Below are 24,974 nucleotides of genomic sequence, written 5' to 3'. Positions count from 1 at the left end.
CCCATCTCCCCTCCGAGACACCAGGGGGCGGCACATAGCCGAGCGAAGGCTCGCTCCCAGGAAACGATTGTCGATGGGGTCGATTGTGCAGCCAATCCAAGCGCGCTCGCCGCATTCTGCTCTCTCATTGGGCACAGAGGAGCGCGTCCGGCGGATGTTGTTCTGGCGCCGACAACTACAGCCGGCAACATGGCGTCCAGCGACGGGAAGCCGGGTTGCATATTCGACCACCACGTCCAGACGGCTGTGTGTGACTCGCGGGCCCCATACCGGGAGGGCCGACGTCCTCGTGCGGTCAAGGTACAGTGGCTTCTGTTCCCTCGCTTTCCTAGGAGGCAGCACTGGCTCCCCGTGGCCGGCCTAGGGAAAGACGTGGCAGGGACGAGGCACGAGGGAGCCTGGCCCGGGTACCAAAGTTTATCACCACCCTCGTTAACTGCTTACGACACCGTCGCTCCAGCAGAACCCGGTGTTAATTTTGTGCCTCACGTGTGTACAGTGGCGCTTCGCACGGGACAAGCTCTGGGTGAGATGCCAGGGACTGTTTCCATTAACTTCTCTGGAGTCGGCGTGTGGAAAAGACGTCTGTCAAATGGTGTAGTCAGATACCCTTAAGCGGGGAGTGTTATCCTTCAGCCGAGAAGAGTGACAGTTGTGCGTGTTTGATTTACAGATTGGATTGGCTAGAGTATCTCTTGCTTTCAAAGCTCCATTTATTTCTCAAAAAGTCAGCGACAGATTTGCCATAGGCATGTCTGGAGTACATTTATTGTTTTTTCTTTTTTTAGGTATATACAATCAATTTGGAATCTCAGTACTTATTAATACAAGGAGTTCCTGCAGTGGGAGCCATGAAGGAATTAGTTGAGCGATTTGCTCTGTATGGTGCGATTGAACAGTATAACCCTCTAGATGAATACCCAGCAGAGGATTTTACAGAAGTTTATCTCATTAAATTTGTGAAATTACAAAGTGCAAGGTATGTACAAGTTAAGCAGTACCCACGTTCCTGTATTCCTGTTGCTGTCATTTTGGCCCTGGGATTTTCCCAAACATGTCCACGTCACATATTCACTCTAGATCTCCCTGTTTGTTTGTTTGTTTGTTTGTTGTTTTAGGGGGGTTCGAGACAGGGTTTCTCTGTGTAGCTCTGGCTGTCCCGGAACTCACTCTGTAGAACCAGGCTGGCCTCAAACTCAGAAATCTGCCTGCCTCTCCCTCACCAGTGCTTGGATTAAAGGTGTATACCACCACCTCCCGGCTTCCTGTTTGTTTCTTACCCTTCCAGGCTTCACATGTGCTAGTCAAGCACCGTAACAATAATTTACATCATCAGCTAGCTCGCTCTTCAGCATTTTCAAAGGCTAACTTTATGAAACTACTATTTCCATTCTCTCATATCTGTGCCTCACTGTTTTTGAAGCAAATTTCCAATCCTATGTCCTGGTTCCTTCGGAGATTTTAAAATCCTGCTAAGCACGGTTTTTCCTCTTCTTAAGATCCAGCTAAAAGCATGTGCCGCCACCCTGCACTCTGTTGTGTTTTTTGAGGTAGGGTCTCACTGAGTCTAGAGCTCATCAGCTAGAATGAAGCCTACTGAGCTTCAGTGACCCTTCTGTCTCCCCCTTGCCGTGCTCAGCCTTTTTGTGGATGTCAGGGATCTGAACCTAGGCACTGAGCCTGAGCAAGTGTTTTAGCTTAGCTGAAACACTATTGAAATTATTAGTAGAGGGAAAAGGAGAATGATTTCTTGGGGTTGGAGGATTGGCTCAGTGGTTAAGGTAGCTTGCTACTCTTTCAGAGAACTGGGGTTCAGTTCTCAAGCACCCTATCATGTGGACCACAACTACTTGTAACTCCAGCCCCACAGGATCCAGTGGCCTCTTCTGGTCTCTCTCTGTACATGTACAGAACACATACATACAAGTAAATAAATTCTAATATAAATCTTTTTATTAACTTTCTGGGTGAGTGGGGTCATCCAAAAACAAAGCATCTTACCCAGTCCCCCCCCCCCCAATACACACACACCAAAATACTTTGCTCCTTAAACTATGGAATACCTGTTAAGCTTTTTTCTTAGGTAAATCTGGTTTTAAAAGCCATGGCTGGGGAGATGGCTCTTTGTCGATTAAGAGCATGTACTACTCCTGCACAGGACCTGGGTTCGATTCCCAGCAACCAGGTCAGGTGTCTGTAAACTCTAGCTCCAGGCCAGAGCCTCTGCACATACTTACACATAATTAAAAATAATAATAATAATAAAATAACTTTCTCCCAGCACTGGGGGAGGCAGAGGCAGGCAGATCTCTGTGAGTTCAAGACCAGCCAGATTTACATAGTCCAGGAGAGCCAGGCCTACATAGTGAGACCCTATCTAAAAGAGAAACAAAAAGCAAGCAAGCAAGAAAAAGCTGTGTATCTGGTGCTAGAGAGGTGACACAGAAGCTAGGAGCACTTATCACTGTTCCAGAGAACTCAGATTTGGAGTTCGGTTCCCAGCACCCATGTCAGGTGGTTCACAACTGCCTGTAACTTCAGTTCCAGGGAATCCTGGAACTGGCCTTGTTAGGCAACTGTACTCACATGCATGTATTCACATGCAGACATACGCCTTTGCGCAAGTGTAAATAAAAACAGTAAAAGTAAATAGTTTGTTTTAAGCCATGTAATTTATGTATTTCTCTTTTGAGTTCTCTTTAAATTATCTAATTCTCTTTAGGATAGCTAAGAAAAAGATGGATGAACAGAGTTTCTTTGGTGGGTTACTTCATGTGTGCTATGCTCCAGAATTTGAGACAGTTGAAGAAACTAGAAAAAAATTAGAAGAAAGAAAGGCTTACATTGCACGAGCTACTAAAAACAAAGGTAGGCAAAGTCTGTTGTAAACACCCTCTGTGTATCGGGCACTGCTGGGGATGTGTGTCATCTTGGAGTTCCTGCTCAGTCATGATCTCCGGGGACTTGACCCACAGGTTCGGTGAGCACTGTACAGTCTTGACTAGAAAGGGAGAGGTGTTGGTCTGTGGAATATTTCCTGTGGGATCTGAGAGGTGGTTGAATTTTAGCAAATGTTATCCAGAAAGGGAGTAGAAAAGATGGAAGGTGCACCAGGTTACATGTTTAAACCTGGGGAAATAAATTGCCACCATTCATTTAAGGAGCCATAAGTCCTACAGAGTAACCAAAATACCAAGGCTTTAGTGAGAGAGATTAGGGAAGTAGACAGGAAGCAAACCAGGAAGTGCCCTGTGTCACCTCCTGAGCAGTCCAGTGATTAACATGAAGGCAAGAAGCAATTGTGATTTGCAGATGTTAGAACAATTTTTGATCAGCAGCTGGTTCAAATGTCTACACGCTCAGCGGAGTTTCTCCTGACACAAGTAGGAACTAAACATGGTTTAACCATATAGTACAGTATTCTGAAACTAAAACTTTCTATGCAATGGTATGGGAAACTTTCTAAGATTACAGGTAGTGGAAAATGTAAAAGAATAGATTTTATTATCTTTTAAGTAGGGAGAAAAGGAGGCTCCAGGGGAACTGTGAGACATCCTAGATAGATGAATAAGAAAATGTAGTAATTAAGTAGAGAAAGCAAGGAAAAAGGGAAGCTTGACACAGTACCTTCTCCTGTCCTTTCAAAAGCCTTTAAATCTTATCAGTGCATTCCCTGCTCTATAAGTATAATTTTGGGAGTAGAGCTTGTTAGGTTTTAGTGGTGGTTTTAGAATTACAAGATTCTGAATTATCAAAATGATTAATGAACCATTTGTTTACCTTTTCTTCAACTTCTAAAAATATAACTTTGAAGACTATTATATGACAAAGAAGAAACTGGTTCCAGAGCAAAAAGGAACAAAAGATTCTGGACAAGATTTCCATCCACATGTGCCTGGATTTAGCACAACTGCCTTGAACAGTTCTACTGAGAACTCAACTCCTTGTCTTCCTTATTCTTGTGAATTGCCTTTATGCTATTTTGCCTCTCAAGCATATGGAGAACATATAGACAGAGCATCAAACTCCTGTAGTAGCAGTAGGAACCATAGTGAACTATCAAACCATCTTAACTACAGTACCTGTTCCCCAAAACTACAGATAAACACTTACAAAAATTCACTACCTTGCACTAGTGTGCAAGAGGCCATTACTACCTCAGAGTCAGTCGGCAGATTTATGCCTAGGACAACACAGCTACAGGAGAGGAAAAGAAGGCGAGACTGTGATCATGAACTTGGAACTTTTCCTGAAACAAACACAGGCAGTAACGAGGTTGTGATTGGACCTAAGTTACCAGGTATTCCCACTGTGGATCTGCAAGATGACTCCTTGAATACAACGGCAAATTTAATTCGGAGTAAACTTAAAGAGGTGAGGTAATTGTTTATTAATTGAGGTAATTTAGTTGTAGAGTCAACAACTATATAGGAAATTATTCAGAGGAACTAAAACATTGTAATTATTTGTTTTTGATTTATTTTCCTACCTTTATTTTCTAAAACAATAAATTTGATCGGTATCTATTTGGCAGTAATTCTTGGTTTAACAGTGAACAGATATATTTTTATGTCAGCATAGGTACAAAATTTATATGTTCCAATCAGACTATGATAGTAGATTCCAGAAGTTGTCTCTCCTCCCCTCCCCTTTTAAAATTTCCTACGTAGTAATAACAAGCCAAAATTGACCGTTATAATCAATTATTTCTCTTAAATTCAAAGTTACTGCAGATTGCATCAAAGTCCTAATGCTTTTGTGATAGATATCCATAAAACAATGATTTTGATTACTTAATCAGTTAGTTTTGTCGGGAACAGACCGAAGGGATTTGTGGTAGGCAAATGCTCCATCACTACCGTATCCGAAACCCACGAGGTGAGATTTCTAAGACGAGGTCTTAGCTCAGAACTTAACAAGATCTGAGCTAGTTGGAAATCACATTGTCTTTTTCCCATTATTTACACGATTTTTTATTTCCTAAACACAAAAGAAAGTTAGTGTCTGAAGTAGCTTATGAAAGCTTTGTTTTTGTGGAGTGGAGATGGGCCTTGTCAAAATCCTGCATGGAGGGCCGTGAGCATGTTCTTACAGTTAACTCCCAGGTTCAGAGTCCTGTTCACAGGTGCTCTCCCCTTCTGCAGTGTGACAGAGGCCAAGGTAGCCTCATTTCTTTTACAGAGAGCTTTATTTTCACCTAGTGAATATTATTTGGTAAAGGATGAGGAATTGCTTAAAATATCATGTACATGAACATAATTCTACCTAAGTTTTTCAGTGTATGCCAGCGCAGTGTGTCTTTAGGTGCTCTGAACTGAGGCAGAGTCACTGCTGTCACAGTCAGGGCTGACCACATTTTTAAAGTGTAAAGTCTACACCCCACACATGGATGGTCTTATATTGCTTTTGACTTACTATTAATAGTTATTTGGGTAATAGAATAATAAGAATGTATTCAGTATTCATAGAGCAAGTTCTTTATGTTTTTGCTTTTTTAACTAGTTGGAGAAGCATTGGTGTTGGCTCTTCTTTAAGGGTTAGGGTGATGGGAGATGTCATTCTGTAAATATGTTTCTGATACTGGTTAATGAATAAAGTACTGTTGGCCAATAGGAAAGCAAGATAGGCAGGAATAGGAAACAAGGAGGATTTGAGGAAGTAGTAAGGAGGAGTCAGCATAGAGAGACTGGGGAGAGGGACACCGGCCCCACTCTCTGGTAAGATGAGACCACGTGGAAATACTTAGATTAATAGAAATAGGTTAATACTTAAGACAGAGCTAGCTGATAAGAAACTAGTATGGCCAACGGTATAATATCAAATACAGAGTCTCTGTGTGTTATTTGGGGCTGGTGTGGCAGTGTGGTCAGACCAGCGGGAAAAACCTACTCGCAACAGTTAGGGCAATTCAGGAGTGGATCCATTGGTCCTGGACATTACTTTTCTAGGAACTTTATTGGTGCTTTAATCTTGTTGCTTGTCATGGATATATTTCAATAGTTTATATCTTCTTGTATTAATTTTAATAGGCCATATTGTCAATTATACCAAACGAGAGTAAAGACCATTACCCAAATTCTTTTAGTTGAATTAAGCAAGCTTTGTTTTCTGTCAGCCAGGGCTGTCTCCCTAATGCAGGATTTGAGGAAATAGCATTGAACACAGAAGAGAGTGGGATTCATATAGCTCAGGAACTGCAAGGTGAGAGGGCTCTCAAGGGTTAAGAGTTTAGGAATTTTGGTTATGTAGGAATTTGGCAGAACATCTCACAGGGTGGAGGTCAGGGTATAGGATAGAAACATGTCAAATTCCAAGAAATGGGTCAAGACATGGTCAAATCCAAGTTTTACAGGAAGCAGAATGAACTTGACCTTGTAACCAGATGGCTTCTAATGTTAAGATGAGTCAGGCTGGACCATCAATATATTGCCTAAGAATTTATCTATTCCAGATTTTCCAGGTTTTTAGAATATGTTTTCAGGGAATTCTCTGATGATTCTCTGAATTTTACTGGAATCTGTTGGAACCTACCTGGTCTTTTAGTTTGATTCATTGGTTGGTTTTGGTATGTTTGTACTTTCTCCCTCTCTTAGTTTGTTAATCATACATTTGCAAGGAAAAAAATCCTTATTTGGTTGGTTCTGTGTTCTTTTATTCTACATGTGCTCATTTCTGTCTCAAGTTTTATTCTCTGCTGTGGTCTACTGCTGAGTGACTTCTTTCTTTTCAAACTAGGTGATTTCATCTGTACCGAAGCCTCCAGAGGGCAAATCTGAAGATGTGCATACAAGTCACCCACAAAAACAAAGGAGAAGAATATAGCTTGCCAGTGAGTTATTCTTGTCTGTTCTTTCTTTTTCCCTTTTGAGCCAGTGTCTTGCCGGGTAGCCCTGGCTGGCCTGGAATTTACTATGGAGATCAAGATGGCCTTGGGCCTCTGCCACCTGGGTGTTGGGTTTAAAGGTATGTGCCACCACACCAAGCTAAATTGATATTCTCTGGAAAGATCTTTTTTTTTTTTTTTTTTTTTTTTTTATGTTTAGCCCATTTTAATTCTACTGGTGTTTTAAAGCAAACTATTTATTTTTAATTTCTTTTAAACTGTTTGCAAATGTTTTAATCTTTTTTTGGATCTACACTCAGTGTGACAGAAACTGTTCTTTTCACACTGTCTCCTTTATCATTTTTTTGAGACAAGATTTCTCTGTGTAGCCCTGCTGTCCTGGAACTCAACTCTTGTAGACCATGCTATTCTCAAACTCACAAAGATCTACCTGCCTCTGCCTCCCAAGTGCTGGGATTAAAGGTGTATGCCACCACCATCCGGCTTGTATTAATTATTACAATACTTAAATTGTTTGAAACAAATATAAAAAAAAACCTATAATGCAAATAAAAGTAGTCAGGATCTGACTTTTAATTCAGGTATTGAGCAGTTTGTGTTCAAAAGCTAGTAGTCAGGTTGTTTCTGAATACCAGAGCTTCGAAATGAAGGCAATTCTGTAAAGGAAAAATGCAATAAAATGTTAGAACAAAGTTGGTATTAGAAATCTACATCCTAGGCTGTGCGGTGGTGGCACATACCTTTATTCCCTATACTCAGGAGGTAGAAGCAAGCCAAACTCTGAGTTTGAGGCCAGCCTGGCTGGCTACACAGAGCTACACAGAGAAACCCGATCTTGAAAAACCAAAAGAAAAAAAAAAAAAAAAAAGAAAAAAAGAAAGAAAAAGAAATCTACATGGTATCTAACTTCTAAGAATAATGTCCATGCACTATGGTGAGCCAAAAACTAATCAATTTTGGAAATTTTAGGTTTTTACCCTGTCAACATATCTGTATTTTTTCTTTTGTCAATGGATTATGTAATTTTGTACAGACTGTTTCTATTTTCTTTTCTGGGAAAAAATAAACTGAGAAGGCACATGCTGCCCCGTGTGCTATATGGATACCAGTTCTTGTCCCGAAGGCTTTCTTCAGGTTGGATCTGACTGTGTTGTAAGAATAAGGGTTACTTCAGTTGCCATGATGTACTATCAGCTCTGCCAGTGTGACTTTTCAGAGCCAGATAATGCTGCAGGAAACTGCCAACGAGGGGTTAGGTTCTACATGCAAGAGAGGTGATTACATAGATTGCTGTGCTGAAATCTCAGGCACAAGATATACTAACAGACTTCACACAGAGCTGGATCAGGCTGCTCAGCTATAAAGCTGTGTCTCTACCTCAGGACCCTGGTATATGCAGTGTGTCACAATGATAGGAGGAGGAATAAGGAATTGCTTAGTGGGTGCTGAATTGCATTTTCACAGGATGAAAGGGTTTTGGAGATTTTATTATACTGCTAAAAATGGTTAAGATGCTAATTTTCCATGTAGTGTAGTTTGTAGCAATCCAGAAACTTCTCTATGGCCTTCATGGGAGGAGCTGTTATATGGGTTCTCTGTTCATAAGTACATTCCTGACCTGTTTTGTGAGTGTGAGAAGAGTGTTTGATTATCCACCTTCACTAACATACACAGTAGTGGCTGTGATAGGAAAGGAATGTGTCATGTCAATCATAAAAATAGGAAGAGGAGGCTGGAAGCATCTTCAGGGGTTCCCAGTAGAGGTACCACAAGACCATCATGTAATGGAACTGTTTGCTGGCTGCTCCATCCTAAATGATCTTCCCAGGATTGTCCATTTCTGCTAAGCTGTGTTGAGTCATCATTCTCTCTCTCTCTGCCCATGCCCCGGGATGTGTGTGTGTACATGTATGTATGAAGATGCCTCCTGCCTCTTTATCTTTCCCTGTTTGACATGGTACATGCTCATTCCCTTTTTCTTTGTGTGGTCAAAAAGGTAACACGCTAAATCAGTCTGTTAACTATAATTACTGAAATAGTAATACCATCTTTAGTCCCAAACTGGAATGAGGCTGATAGCTTTATGATTGTCTACAGTTTAGCAATGGGTTGAAGCCACAAAGGTGAGAGGCCATCATGTATTATTTTCTAGTCCTTTAAATTTTTTCCTTAATTGGGCCAGCAAGGTGGCTCAGTGTATAAAGACACTTGCATAGAAACCTGATTACCTGGGTTCAATTCCCTGGGACCCACATGGTAGCAGGAGAGAGCAGGCTCCTATAAACTGTCTTCTGACCTCCACACAAGCATGGTGGCATGTCCTAGATTGGGTTGCTATTATGAAGCACCATAACCAAAAGCAAGCCGGGGAGGAGAGGGTTTATTTGGCTTATATCTCCACTTGTAGTCCATCACTGAAGGAACTCACACAGGGCAGGAACCTGGAGGCAGGAGCTGATGCAGGCCATGGAGGAGTGCTGCCTACCAGCTTGTTCTTCATGGCTTGTGCTTTCTTACAGAACCCAGGACTTCCAGCCCAGGGATGACAACCACATTGCTCTGGGCCCTTCCCCATCAATCACTAATTAAGAAAATGCCTTACAGCTAGATCTTATGGAGGCATTTTCTCAGCTGAGGTTCCCTCCTTTCAGATGATTCTAGAATGTGTCAAGTTGACATGAAATGAGCCAGCACATGGCATGTGAACCCTCCCCCCACATACACATAAATAAATGTTAGATAATTTTAGTGAAAAATTTCCCACATCCACTTTAAGCTTGTAGTATTTGTAAAACTACCTTTGCATCTGGTAGACATGGTCCAAATACCTCCAACAAAAGCCTGTCTTTTCTCACTGCTTTTTCAAAGTCTGCAAAAGAGATCTTGCCATCATTGTCATGATCCTAGAGAGAAAGATGATTTCATGATAAATGATCAAAATCTCCTTTAATTTTGCCATAGAAAACAGCTATCTAGACTGGCAAGTACAACTCTAAGTTCTTACTGCTGAAGGCATTATCTATCATCTATCTCTCTGTTTCTCCCACTGTTGTCTGTCTCTGTGTCCGTCTGTTTGTGTGTATGCGACAGTCTCATAGTGTTGCCTCAGCTCATCTTGAACTTGCAGTCTTTCAGATATCTAAGTGCTGGGATTGCAGGTGTGCACTACCATGCCTACTCTTTCTTCTCTGAGTCTCTGAGTTTGCTGGGGCAGCTCTGGGTTCACTAAGCCCCACTGCAAACAGTCCCGGCTTCTTGTAAGAAAGAGTGCACATTGCTGTTCCTGTAACAAGGAGCCACTACTGCCGGGCTTTGCTGCTTTCATTCTGCACCACAATTTCTCTGCTTCAGTTTTTCTCATCCGCAAAATGGAGCTAATAGTTCTGAGGATAAAATGAATGAGTACTTATATAGGGCCCTGAAAGGCCTGCTATGTAGTAAGTACTCTGTAAGGGTCAAATATTTTTTGTTGTTATTTCACTGAAATGAGGATTTAGATAAATTGAAACAGTGAGATAATGAAGACAAAAAACCCATGAAAATTTACATCGATTGAATCCAGCCATCCCCCAAATTGACGAGGTTTTACTGATAGTAATATTTGAAAATAATTAAACTAGCATTTATTTTGCATAGTCACCGAACCATTCCATATGTACTGAGCACCTACTTTTGAGTGAGGCACTGTTCTAGGTAGTGGGTAGAGCAAAAGAGCGAATAAAAAAGCAAGTGAGAACTGCTTGTAGGCAAGCTCGTAAGCAGCATTGCTGGTTCAGTGGTCCCCCGCGGCAGCTACTTGCTTGAATGCAGTGCACTGCCATGCTCATGCTTACCATTTTCTTCAGGATTATGTCCACCAACTCCCTTATGCCTTCATCATTCTCCTCTTCAGGGGACTGCTGGGAGAGACTGTTCTTCAACATGTCAAAAATTTTTTCTCGGGAAATATAACCATCTCCAGTTAAATAATAAACTTCAAAACAGACTTTATAAAGCATAGGAATCAAAAATTGAACCAATAAAATATTAGTTATTTCAGCATAAGATGATAAATGATAATTATACAATGACTGATCTGATCCATTATATGCAGAGGTTTTATAATAAAGCGCTTCTTGTTAAATTCCTTTCCACAGGATTAAATACCTCTTGGGAGCTAGAAGAACAGCTCACAGTCCCTGGATTTGGGAGTTGAAAATGGTATCAAACTGCAATAAATGAAGTGGATTTTTTAACCAACTTCTGTTTGTATGCTTGCATATGTATGTTGAGAGAAGTGTGTGTGGTATGTTTGTATTCTCTGATATACACTATATATAAAAATAAAGCACACACTTTACTGCACCCTTGGAAAAGGACTCCCCCAACCCAGTCATCTCCTTGGGTTCTGCCCATCTTCCTTATCTATCTTCAAGCCTTTCTCTGGAGAGGAACCTTCCGTGCCTTCTCTCTCAGATGACCTTACTCATGTCCTGGGAATGTAGCAGTGAAATAGCTTTCCTGGAGTTTATTAATAGTGTAGTTATATGTCTCAGCAAAAACCAGGAATAAATGAGTGTCAGATAATTGGGGTATCTGTTAAATTTAAATTTCTCCAGTCCACAACATAACATGTAAGTTGAAGAACAAGCCTACTGTAGAAATAGTGTCCTCCTAATGAATTTCTCCTAAACTGTATGAAGCATTTTAGGAAGTGGGATTAGGGAAACACATTGTCTTCAGTGTGATGCTAACTAATGATGTAACTCTGTTCAGTGCCACAACTGTGTTCAGTGATGACTGCTCCCATGAGGATTGACACTCATGACACAGCTTTCCACTTCTCCGTGACACTTGTGTACGAACTCTGTTATGGTCGGAGGAGATGAAGTGGAGTGGATAAGAACATGTGAGGCTCTGGATTCAATCCCCAGCACTACACCCTAAACACCATAGAGTGGGAACTGTACTTCATGAAATAGTGCAAAAAGAACTAAAGAGAACAGAGTCAGAGAGGTTTGGTATTCGAAATACTGCTCTAAAATGTTAATGAATCTTTAGCTCAGAAATATTTCATTAGAAAATGTATGTCTATGGAGGTGTATGCCCTGTATGTACAGGTTCCTGCAGGGGCCAGAAAAGGGTATTGGATCTCCTGGAGCTAGACAGATTACAGACAGTTGTGAGCCATCAGTGTGGGTGCTAGTAATCAAACTCGGGTCTCCTGGGAAAGCAGCAAGCACTCCTATTCCCTCTACCCTTCAGGCATCTTCTTTTTTCTATGTCCCAAATTAAAATTCAAGTGAAAGAGCAGTAGGATATACAAATCTGCTCATCTACAAAGAACTGCAGTCTTTTCTTAAGCAAATGGATATGCTAAGCAGTTTGCTTCCCTGAAAACTGGTGTCTAAAGTGGTTTTTATTCTGTTTGCAGGATTCTTCACAGGGAACTCTGACAGCAGGAGTAAAACATAGGAAATGGGCATCCCCCTGGGAGTGGTGGTGGGAGTTGTAGGCCAGAGCTGTTGCCGTGCAGAGCTGTAGATCAGGACAAGCTTCCCAATGCCCAGTGGGCTTGAATTGTCTTCTGCCTTCTCTCACTTCCCTCTCCTCAGTCATGAAGACCAGAGGGATAGTAATGTCTGCGCTGTTAGTGTGTGCTGAGCTTTGTTCTCATTCTCTTGTGGAGGGCACATTTTCTTCAGTGGAAAGACAACAAATGATGCCAAAGTAACACAGGCACAACCCAACATTGAGACCCATTTCCTGCCAAGCTTAGACTCAGAAACCTTAGCTTTGTCAGCTGACCCTTAGTGGCTGTTCTTAACCTGGGCTGTAAGCAAACACCCACCCTAGTGACAATTGAGCATTGCAGACTTAGTAAGTCACAACTGGGTCCCCCAATTCATCTTTTGTGGGCTTTTTCTTTTTTAAGATTTATTTATTATGTGTACAGTGTTCTGCCTGCATACCACAAGAGGGCACCAGAGCTCATTATAGATGGTTGTGAGCCACCATCATGTGGTTGCTGGGATTTGAACTCTGGCCATCTGGAAGAGAAGCCAGTGTTCTTAACCAGTGAGCCATCTCTTCAGCCCTCCTTTTCTTACTTTTTTACATTTATGTATGTATACATGTATTTATGCTCATGGAGGTCAGTGAACAACTTTCAGGGATTGGTTCTCCTATTGTGTAGGTTCTGGGGATTTTACTCAGGTTGTCAGAACTGGTGGCAAGCGCCCTCACCTGACAAACCATTTGTCAGGTGTTTTAGATGTCCTGAGGCATTTTCAAAGGTTGTTTTAGAGAGTACTGATTTCAGCTTTTTGATTATATAAGCATTCACTTGTGAACAAACATTCCTGGAAAGAAGTACATCAACAAAGGCTGATGGATGAGAACTTCACTCAGTTTGGAATGTTTTGGGTAGAGAGCCTAATTACAATTTATCTTGGGCTGTCTTTGGCCCCTTTAAATGTCTATTTTCTACCTCTGAGTGAGACCTACCACCCTGTGGCTATTAGGTAAATCCTTTGGAATGTTTCCACCAGTCCGGAAGCTGAGTGTGTCATCAGTAAGGCCATACTGTGACCACCTGCCAAATGCTGCCACCATGTATTTGGAAAGTGTTTTGAGTTTCTTTGTGCAATTTCCGTAAACCTGAATGTGTTGCCAGCTGTGGTGACTCTAAATTAGCTCCAGAATAGATGCTGTTGTCACTTTGTGGGTGACAGCTCTGTCAGTGTACCAGCACAGTAAACTTCTTACATTTCATCTTTTCTTCAAAAGTCCCTCGGAGAAACACTGACAATCCTTTAACCCACTCCTGTATGTTTACATAGTTATCACAGTCTTTGTCAAATACAAAGAACACTGTAAAAGAAAAAGAATGTGTGAGCGTATTGTAACTTTTATTATTTGTTTAGGTAGATAGCTTTTCTTACAAATCGAGGGGGTTATCAAAGTTATTGGAAATGTGGGTTTCCCTCTATTTCTAAAGCAGAGGAGTCATTCCACACAATGAGCAATAATGATTTTCATTTCTGGTATCTCATGCTAAAGCCAAGAAAGTCCACAGAGCTGATTAATAACATAATTTAAATAATCAAAAATAAAAAGTGGTGAAAAATCTGTTGTAGTTTTCAAAATATCTCAAAGTAAATTACTAATGTTAAACATTATATTTTTCAGTTCTTATGTAGTTATCCTCTCTCTCTCTCTCTGTGTGTGTGTGTGTGTGTGTGTGTGTGTGTGTGTGTGTGTGTGTGTTTGTGCATGGCCCTTGTGTGGAGGTCAAAGCCTTGTAGACCTGGCACCTTTACCTGGTGAACTGTCTTTCTGGTCCAGTTGTTAAACTTACCAGTAAAACTTTATTATCCTATAGATAATTTGGAGGGTGAGGGATGTATCGATGACTTGATTTGTGCCAGTGGCTTCACAGGTATGTGTGTGTCAAATCTTACCAAAATGTATATGTTAATGCTTTACTACAGAACTTAACTGGATATACCTGTTTTAGACATGTGACATTAAATATTTTCAATATAAGGAGTCATTATTTTTCTATGAAGAAAAAAAAAGTCAATTTATGGTTGACACATGGTGGCATGGACTTTCATGGTTAAAAGCCCTTAGTTATTTAGCCTTTAAAAAAAAATACTGCTAAACTCTTTAGTTCAGGGTGGTGACTTCTCAAAACTTCCCTGCTATAAGCTACAAAATTCTAAGTGGGTTTGTATAAAGAACCATCTTCAACCCCCCACCCCAATCTCCAGGTACTGTTTGCAGCCCTCTCCTAGTAGAATTATTCCTTTCTAGTTTGGCACTGAGGGCAAATCTAGTCTTGTGAAAAGGACATGCAGATGGGTTCAGTTTTCAGGTGGTACATTTCAGTTTGTTGGGTCTTCTTACCCCTATTCATCAACATATCATCAGTCATTCCAAATATGTTGTGCAGGATCCCTCGAAATGTGTTGCAGTCCATGCGGGCATTAGCAAGCTTTCCATTGGGTTTCTCTACCAAGCTAAAGAAAAGGCGTAGGAGACTTTCAACTTCACTTTTCTTGACTGTAAAATGAGAAGAAAAATAAGGTGTAGAGTTAATCACTGAGTTATTTGCAGCAATCGCAGCTATTTAGTTCTTATGCCTAATGGCTGTATATGATGTGATGGTGTGGATTCGTTAGAGTAGTTTGTAGTGTTTTGCTTCTAGCAGGCTTCAAATGGAAATTTGGAATAGTCACACAGTCAGCTAACATCTTAGTGATTTTTCCTTGTTTTTGTTTTGCTCTTTGTTTTTCAAGACAGGATTTCTCTGTCAAACAGTCCTGGCTGTCCTGGAACTCTGTAGACCAGGTTGGCCTCAAACTCATAGAGATCCACCTGCCTCTGCCTCCGAGTACTGGGACTAAAGGTGTGCATTACGACTGCCTGGCAGAAAGTGACATATAGGCATGTACAGTTAACTGGTTCAGTCAAGACAGGAATCAGGCATTCAGCCCTGGGGATGGGACAAGACTCTACGCGTCTGGACTCTTTTCCATTTCTTTATTAGGATTTATTTATTTTGGTCTTATGACTATGTATGTGGGTGTCTTCCTGGCAGGTATAACTGTGCCACATGAGTGCAGTGTCCTTGGAGGTTAGAAGAGGGCATTGGATCTTTGGGACCTGGAGTTGTAGATGGTTGTGAGCCACCATGTGAACCGAGCTCAGGCCCTCTGCAAACATCTCTCTAATCCCAGTTTCCCTTTCTTGTCCTCAACAGGAAGACTAAGAACTCATCAGTGCCTTCTCTAGGAACAGCTGAGTAATGCCCTGGGTGATCTCAGATCCCGGAGTCTGGTGAATGTCTAATTCTGTGACTCCGCAGCTATTTGAGACAGCTGAGTGACAATTGGTTGCCACCTATTTTGTTTCCTTTTTGCTTTTTCTCGATCCTTTCCTCGTCTTTGTGGAGGAAGGCGAGCAGAAAAAAATAATTTCTCTGTAAATAATCAGTGTACAACAGGTGGGTTCTATGTGGTTTGATTAATGTAGTCAGTCGTTCTTAGGGTAGTGACTGATAATTTAGAGAGTAAGCAGTTTCAAAGGTGCCTAATAACATTTATTTTGTAAACCAAATTAAGATCTCTTGCCCCTTAATATAATTTCATACTATACCAGTACAGCCCTGAAATAGGATGTAATGGCTATTTTTATTCATTGTCTAAGTCTTTTATTAATTTTAAAGTTTAAATTAAAAACAATCTCATTTTACACATCAATCCCAATTCCCTCTCCCTCCTGTCCTCCCATTCTCCCCACCAATGCCCCCATCCACTCCTCAGAGAGGATGAGGCCTCCCATGGGAGATCATCAAAGTCTGTCACATCATTTGGGGCAGGACCAAGACACACACACACACACACACACACACACACAGGACCAAGACACACACACACACACACACACACATTGAGGCTGAGCAAGGTATCTCTCTATAGGGAATGGGCTCCAAAAAGCCAGTTCATGTACTAGTTTCAGTTGGGGGGGAGTTGGGCAGTCAGTCTTTGGGGCCTCTGGTAGAGGAATCAGTATTTATCCCTTTGTCTGAGTTTTATGGGACAGCCATGAACCAGGGAGCTGATACAGGCATGACCCCTGCCTTGGAGGCTAATGCAAGCTTGTCAAGAGATGCATAAGGGACTGGGGTACGGTAGGGTACTTGCCTAGTGTGTGTTGATCTCCAGCTGCTCTTAAACCAATTGTTAATTAAATAAAGTATTGTAAATCACAAACCAAAGGGAGGGATTACCGACTAGGGAAGGTGCTAAGAGATGAAATATTCTAAGTGGAGGTGTCTGGAGCAGGGCCTCTTGAAGGAGTAGTACTTACTTACCTAGGAGGCAGCTTCAACACTTGGGGCTTTTGAGTGCTGAGGGCAGCAGCTCCATGGGACATGTTGGCAGATTTTTTAAAATGGGAAATACTATTTTTTTTAAAAAAAATTCCAAACATAATATTTTTATTATTTGGGAATTCCATGCAATGCACCCCATCACACTCACTTCCCAATACTTCCAAGTCCATCCCCACCATCGTACCCTCCCCTGCTCCAAAAAAGAGAAAAAGAAATACACCAAGTCCGATTTATGTTGTCCATATACGCATTGGGGGCATGACCAAACTTTAAGGCCAGCCCCTTAAAGATAACTGAGTCATCAGCTGTGAAGAGCTACACTTTAACTTCTCTATTACAATTTTTTAAGGGCTCTCTTCAATGGCTTCCATCTAGGTTGTTTCTCTTTGGGAGTATGGGGGCTGGAGGAGGTTGTCACAGAACCCTTCAGTGGCTCTATTCTCAGTTGAGTCTGCAGCCTTCATCAGTACCACTGTAGAAGAGCTTGCTTGTCCATAACAGCCAGGAGCAGCCTGGATTATGGACATCAACATGGTGCCCAGTGGCAACAAGGACTACAGGATACATACACGGCCTGCAGCTGTAATGCGGACTACAGACCAACGTGGTCCCTGGTGGGAACTTGGATCATGAACCTCACCTTTGCATATCTTAAAATACAAAAATTACCAAACTATGTTGGTTGATAATCAGACCTTTATTTAAGTTTTGAACCACTTTCATAAAACATTCTTGATATTATTTTGGAATGGAATATCAGCAATTTGTATTTTGCTCTGATCATATCAATCTATCTTTTTTTTGTGTGTGACAATGTAACCCAGGCTTGCCTGAATGTCTTGATCTACTGCCTCAGTTTCCAAACTAGTGTTACTGGCATGTGCTATTGCCTCCAGCTGTGTGACTTCTGATTTCATTGGATAAATGAGGTCTGAGTAGCTTCCTTAAAAACTAGTGAGAGCCAGGAGTTAGTGGCACACGCCATTAATCCCAGCACTTGGGAGGCAGAGGCAGGAGGATCTCTGTGAGTTCCAGTTCAGCCCTGGTCTACAAAAGCTAGTTCCAGGACAGGCTCCAAAGCCACAGTGAAACCCTGTTTCCAAAAACAAAAACAAAACTATTGAGATTTGACTGGGTGTGGTGGTGCACGCCTTTCATCCCAGAAGGCAGAAGCAGGTGGATCTTTGAGTTCAAGCCCACAGTGGGTTCCAGGCCCTGTCCCAGACAAAACAATGCAGTGAGATTTTTGTGACCAGTTCAGCTAATAGCATACAGTGAAAACAGGGCCCTATGATTGAAGGACAATACCAACTGTAATGCTTCCATTTCCTCTGACTCAAACCTTTCCATCCAGGAGGGAGGCTCATGCAGACCAACAACCGGTAAGGTTCAGGAAGGTGAAGTCTGAGGATGCTCCTGAAAGTTGTGCTTTTGAATGTCATATAAGTGGTAACAAACACTTGGGAAGGCACTCTCCTACTGACTGCTGCCTGCAGAGATGCAACTTTTTAAATTCTTTGACAGTCATGCATGTATATAACAAATTTTAGTCTTTTTCACCTGCTATGACTCCCCCCCCCCATTGAAAACTTTCCCGCAAGTCATCTTCCCAGTGTCTTTTCTCTGTGGGTGCCACACTGAGTTAATTAAGGGTTGCTTGCATGGCCACATGTGGGAGGTTGTTTACCTCCAGAAAGCATGGGCAATTTACCAGTGGCATACCACTGAAGTGTGATATCCCTTCCCCCAGCCACCATTAACTGTCAGTAGCCCCTGGGGGGGTGCTCATGATGAAATATTGACGGGCTCAATCTTGTCTTGTGTGGGCAATCATGGTTGCAGTAAGTTCATTAGTGCAACAGCAATGCCATGTCAAGAAAGACTTTTGTAACACACCTTCCCATCCTCCAGCTCTTCATTCTCTAAGTCTCCCTGCTTCTGCAATGTTCTTTGAGCTATTTGAGCCTGAGCACTCTACCAGCCTTTACTTCAGCACTTTGACCAGTTAGGAATCTCTATATTACCGCTGCCCATTGCAATAAAACTTTATTGATGAGGACGAAGAGCAGCACTAATTCTATACAAGCATGGGCGTTTAGAAAGCAGTTTGACCATGTCCTCTCAGCAAAACCATTATAGTGGGTTCCTTTGGGGTACTATGATTTCACTGCCCAGCCAGCTCTTGATCAGGGGTAAAGTTCCATGCTCTGGAGCATGCCTTGACTGCAATTAGAAATGGTTACCCCCCAAACATCCATACCGCTACTGCTCCAATAGACACATCTTGCCAGGTCAGTTGCTATTGTAGCTCTTAGTGTTTACAACTAGGTAAGAGTGTTAATAGCTTTCCTCCCCCCAGAAGCCTGCAGTAGCACCACCAGGCACGGAAATGCTAGCCTGCAGGAAGGAAGCCTCAGCTATTCCAGCTTGATTTCTCTTAAGTTCTGTGACCAAAGTGTGATATCTCCAGCAACAGAGTCTTATCTTCCAGCCCTGGCAGGAAGTCAAGAGCGATCACAATAGTATGCATTGTTTTGGGGCTTCTCTAACCAACAACTCAGGGAGATATCCACATCCTGCACTGAGATTTTTGTTTTGTTAACTAGGCTTCTTGGAGTATCAGCAGGGGATGTAGTATTCTTCACTACCCACACTAGAGTGGGCTTTCTGGTGAGATAGATGCTGTGAGTCATCCATGTTCCTATAAGATCCTTTACCCACATTCCTGTAAATAAATTCACTGGCTCGGCATGCTAGACTTGGGTAGAATTGTTTCTTTGTTCTGTTGTATACTGTATGAGTCTCCCCAAGAAAAATTACACTCAACGTGGCAGGATGAAGATCACCTAGGAGATAATGAAATTTCTGGATTGGGTTAACTGAGGCTGGAAGAAGACTCACTCTAAACATGGGCGGTACCATTCTGCCCATGAGGCCCTAAATGAAAAGGGTGAACGGAGCACCAGCTTTCATCTCTTTGCTTCCCAACTGTAGATGCAATGTGACCCTTGCTCCGATGCTTGCTTCCATGGTGTCCCTATCATGGTGGACTGTATCCTTAAATTGCAAGCCAAGATAAACCCTTCCCTTCATACTCTGATTTTGTTGGGCATTTGTAGTACTAAAGTACTACAGTGACTTACAGGTTGGGCAGTGTTAGGGATGCAGCTGTGCAGTTTCTTCTGATGTGGGTTGGCTATACAGTTGCATAGCATAGATTATTTTTGTTTTTTTGTTTGTTTCGGCCTTGGGCTCATGACTCTCCTACCTTAGCCTCCCAAGGGCTGGGATGACACTGCTATACCCAGCTGTAGTAAGCTTTAAATATTTTAGTAATTGGAAATGTTTAGCAGTTTCGATTAATAAAAATATACTTTTAATTAAAAATATTTTAATAATTGACCAATTTGAACAAGGTTCTCCTCCTCTATCCTTTTCATGCAGTCCCCAATGTCAACATTTTATGCAACTTTGGTACTTTTACCAAAGCTATGAGTAATACCAGAGATGGAGTGCTGCTGTAATCATGTATGTATATTAGTCAATACAAAGCCACTTATGTGGGATGGGCTTGTGTATGTTCCCCCTGCTGTATGTTGAGATATTGCCCTCCAATAGTGGTAGTATTAGGAAACAGGACCTTTCTGAAGTGATTCTGTCTGGTGCCCCTGTAAAGCAAGATGCCACTAGCCTATTAGCCAGAAAGTGGGCCGTTCACTCTCCTGAGATTTAGAGTTGCCAGCATCTAGAAGTATAAACTACATTTCCAGGCTCACTTTGTATTATTCCTTTTCCTAGCTCCTGCCCAGTGAATTCTACTTTTATTTGAGAAAGCAGCGGAGTGACTGTTGCTATTGCAGCACTAAACCTTCCATGCAGAGCTCATTAGGAAATGCATGCAAATATGTATGCAAACTGTACAAATGGTATGTTATTTTGCCTCACAGATGCTAGAGGGGGCGCTGCTCTTAAGTTTGAGTTAATTTTATTAAACACTCATGAATACTAAGAATAAAAGGTTTGGATCCACAAGGACAAATATTAAACTTTCCCTCCTTTTCCCAGTAGACAGGGAGATGCAGTTCATAGTGTCCACCAGCTTTTGGCACGGTGCCTGACAAAATGCCTTCAGAGATAAAAATGCAAGCTTCAGTGTTAGGAACACACAACTAAATGAAACAAAGAAACTTAATTTAAAAGCTGCTATTGGACATGTCAATGTAAACAGAGCAGGAATAGCTGGAAAATTCTCTACCTCCTTATATCTTAAGATTGGAGTGAAAAGTTTGAATTCAGTCCCTCCTCTAAAGACTACCTCTAGGTGGCAGTCCATCTCTGATAGTGTAGCTCCTATTATTTTCAAACTTTAATTTTTATTTCTTGTAGCTCAGATTTGCCTTGAACTCCATATAATTGGGAATAACCTTGAACTTCTAATCTTCCTGTCTCTACTGCCATGTTAGGAATACAGGTGTGAGCCACCAATCCCAGGTTATGTGCTGCCAGGGACTGAACCCAGAGCCATGCCCTGGCATGGCAGGCACCTTAGTGCGTTTATCCCCACTCCACAATCTCCTGTCATATTTGAAGTAAGCGATACACAGGCAGTCTACTAGAGAACTGTGAGCCCAGTGTAACTTGATGTAAATCTATTATGAAATTAATATTAATCTGCTAATCCTGCAAGAATGCAGTTTGCACAGCTATGATGCCACTATTCAGAATCCCCTGCCTCTGTGCCTAGACTAAAAGACAATTACTATTTGGAAAAGGGACTGGAATTGTACCTTTAGTGCTGCAACACCCAGTAGACCTTTCTGACATATTCCTATCTGTGTGTTCAATTTGGTAGCCATCCTGCATAGGTAGATACTGACTCTGGAAAAGTGGCTAGTGAGATGAAGAAAACGGAATTATAAGTGTAATCATTTACAGATGGTCATATATAGCTAGTGCCTACCTTTTTGGGCAATGGAACTCTAGAAAGATACTCAAAATTAATAAACACAACTTATATTAAAACAAAGTTTTCTAGACTGATCTAAAAGAATATGGCAAGTTATGTTGTAAAGAATTTCTTTTGTGAGGTCACAGCTTTCTGAGGGTCTGAGGGCTGTTGAGCATAAGAGGCCTTTGTTCATAATGTCATAAATTCTAAAGGTTCCTTCTAGAAGCTTTAAACCAGAGGTTCTCAACCTGTGGGTTGTGACCTCTTCAGCAAACCTCTACCTCCAAAAATATTTATAGTACGATTCGTAACAGCAAATTACAGTTATGAAATAGCAAAACTTTGTGGTTGGGGGGTCACCACAACACAAGGGACTGTCTTAAAATGTCACAGCATTAGGAAGGTTGAGAAACATTAGTCTAAACCAAACCCTAGGAAACTTCTTCATATGGTCCTGGAACACTGTACACCATGAAAAATTAAAACACAAGTTCTCCTAGGAAGCCCAAGGCAAACCAAACCGTCCATGCCCATTGTGTCAGAGCACGATGCAGAAGCCACCAGAGCTGCCTGGGATGACAGGCAGGGTGGACAAGATGATAATCCTTTGTACAGAGGCTCTGAATCTGACCTGTATCAATGTCACCATCAGAAAAGCCAGTGTGTGACTCTAGAAGACTCTAAGGCTTTTGGTTCTCTACCTGTAAACACCTCTCATGTCACAATCCAAGTGTAAAACAGGCAACTAGTTAGACCAGGGAGGGACCCTGAAGGCACAGCTATGCTTAACTACTCAGTCTGAAGATTTGGAGCAAAACTGAAAAATCAATGTCAAAATTTTTTAAAAATGAAGAAATGCAGTAATACACCTGTTTTCGTTTTTGAGGCAGGAAAATGGGATTGGTATGTAAAAGAAGATTGTTTTAAAAATAAATAGTAAAAAGAAAAAATTTCCCATGTTATGAAATAGGCCCCCTTTAAAAAGCAGTAATTGGACTAAGGGAGATGTCTCAGCTGATAAAAATGCTTGCTGAGTAGGACCTGAGTTTGGATCCCCAGCATCCATGTGAAGAGCTGGTGGGTGTAGCAGTTGACAATATCCCAGCACGGGAGAAGCAGACACAAAAGGATCTTGTTAAACTAGTGAGCTCCAGGTTTAGTTAAGACTCTTAAAAAAAGAAACCCTAGGGACTAGAGAGAGAGAGAGAGCTCAGTCATTAAAGCCTAGCACACAACCCAAACCAAACCCTAGAGAAACAAAATGAGACTAAGATACCAGCCTCCCCCACTTACATATTGTATACAGTTCCTCCATGTATGTGAATGCATGTGTATACCATGTGCATATACATAAGCAATAATCATTACTTATAGTACTCATTATTGGCTAAATGTATAAAACTTTAAGTGTTATCTAAAAAACAAGTAATACCAGGGTGGCAAAAAAGACCCAGAGAAGTGCTTAAAGGCGTTGGGTATTTCATAGCCCAATTTGAAAAGTCCCAAAGATGGAAATGTGGAGACTGGCTAAAGTTAAACAAGGCCAATGCCTAGTCAACTAAAGATGACCAGTCAGGATTACTTGAAGTTCTGTCTGAGAAACACTCAAGAGAGGGCCACAGCTTTCAGGGCAAGGACTAACAATCCTGATCTATTAAGTTCATTTTATAGGCAAAGACTTGTAACATGGAAAGCCCCACACTGAGTATTCTGTTTCTGTTTACTACATAGCCCCAGCTAGCCTAAAATTCTCTATGTAGATCAGAGTAGCTCTGAGTTCAGAGACCTACCTGCCTCTAGAGTGCTGGGATTAAAATTGTTCACCAACATGCCTGACTAAAATTATATTTAAAAAGTTTCTTTTTGGGTGTGTATGTGGGTATACCAACATGCCATAAAGTATGAGTAGAGGACAGGACAACTTTGTGGAACATTTTTTCCTCTACTTAACATGTTTGGTGACTAAACTCAAGGCTGTCAGGTATGCATCCCCCCAAGCATCAAGTTCCTTTACCCATTGGGCCATCTTGCTACTCCAACCCTAAAGATTTTGTTCTGATATATGATCTGTATTTATAAATTTTGCTATCATTGTATATATGTACAAGCAAGTGTAGAGGTCAGAGAACTTTTGGGAATTGGTTTTCTTTCCACCATGGTTTCCAGGAATCCAACTCAGGCCATCAGGCTTGCATGGCAAATCCTTTTACCTGCAGAGCCATCTCACTGGCTAAAATCACCTTACTATTTCTATTAGTCCCTGAAGTAATCTGTAACTGAATTTTGTTCCAGAAACCACTGGGACTGTCAAAATAAAATTCTTGTCAACAGAATAAAATCAAAATCTTAAGACACTTTAAGACATCAGGACACCTGATGGCTTGTTTCGAAGTACATGGTGAAGATTCACCTGCTCATCCAATTGTAATTTATTATTTTGTGTGTGGAGTGCAGGTCAAGGACAGCTTTCTGGATTCAGTTATCAAGGCCCCAGAGGCTGAACTCAGGTTATCTGGCTATCTGGCTTGTGTGGCAGTTCTTTTCACACTAGGCCATCTCTTTAGCCCCTTATCACCACCCCCACCTTTTTTTTTTTTTTTTTTTAAGATAGGGTTTCACTGCGTGGCCTTGGCTGACCTGGAACTTGCTATGTAGACCATGCTGGCCTTGGAGATCCACCTGCTTCTGCCTCCCAAGTGCTGGGATTCAAGATAAGTGACACCATGTGCAGCTCTTATTTTTTTTTAAGGACCAAAAAAACATCCAAACTGGATTCTTAGTGTATGGTTACGGAGAACTCACTGGTGTCCAACAAGCCCAACTAATCCACCAACCAACATCTGTCTCCCTGAACCAAGGTGCAGAGGCAGGGTTGGAAACCTTAGTACTCACAGCTCTTGACAGTTTTACTGATGGACTCCACCAGTTTCTTCAGAGCCCTTTGTTCCATCTGAGTGAGAGTGGCTCCAGCACACAGCTTCCCCAAGTAGTCTACTTCCAAGCTAGTGTCCCACACTAGCACTAACTCTATGACTCAAAAGCAGAGTGTGGTCATGGCAACTTCCTAGCAACCAGACAGAATGTTCTCTCTCAAGCAGCTGGGAAGATAAACAAGTGGATGCTGCCACTCAGTACATGTGCAGTTGTATCTATCTGAAACCTGTAGCCATTTTAATATTTAACATCATGTAAAATGGTATTTCTAGTCCCTCAGTCAAAATTAAAAACAATTTTCTCTCTATTTAAACATTATAACTAAAAAAGATTGCAAAGCCCTTCTTTAGATTGCAATGATTTCCCAA

The 24,974-nt window shown here is 41.5% G+C and overlaps 2 protein-coding genes across 2 annotated transcripts; one reads left to right on the top strand and one right to left on the bottom strand.

Annotated features, from left to right (window-relative positions):
- The first annotated feature begins 30 nt into the window (after positions 1-30).
- Rbm48 (RNA binding motif protein 48) lies at positions 31-11,083 on the top strand. Its single transcript, XM_051177194.1, has 6 exons — positions 31-300; positions 789-979; positions 2,723-2,868; positions 3,815-4,374; positions 6,736-6,829; positions 10,981-11,083. The coding sequence occupies exons 1-5, from the start codon at positions 190-192 to the stop codon at positions 6,820-6,822; spliced, it is 1,095 nt and encodes a 364-aa protein (XP_051033151.1). The 5' UTR covers positions 31-189; the 3' UTR covers positions 6,823-6,829; positions 10,981-11,083.
- On the bottom strand, positions 9,616-24,624 carry LOC127216501 (calaxin). The gene is made up of 5 exons (XM_051177209.1): positions 24,565-24,624; positions 14,735-14,890; positions 13,592-13,696; positions 10,678-10,829; positions 9,616-9,747 (listed from the first exon to the last, which is right to left on the bottom strand). Exons 1-5 carry the CDS (start codon positions 24,620-24,622, stop codon positions 9,616-9,618), a joined length of 603 nt encoding a protein of 200 aa, XP_051033166.1. The 5' UTR covers positions 24,623-24,624.
- Positions 24,625-24,974: the final 350 nt, after the last annotated feature.

Source organism: Phodopus roborovskii, unplaced genomic scaffold (assembly GCF_943737965.1).
Source record: "Phodopus roborovskii unplaced genomic scaffold, PHOROB, whole genome shotgun sequence".
NCBI lineage: Eukaryota > Metazoa > Chordata > Mammalia > Rodentia > Cricetidae > Phodopus > Phodopus roborovskii.
This window is presented reverse-complemented; position numbering and strand designations above follow the sequence as displayed.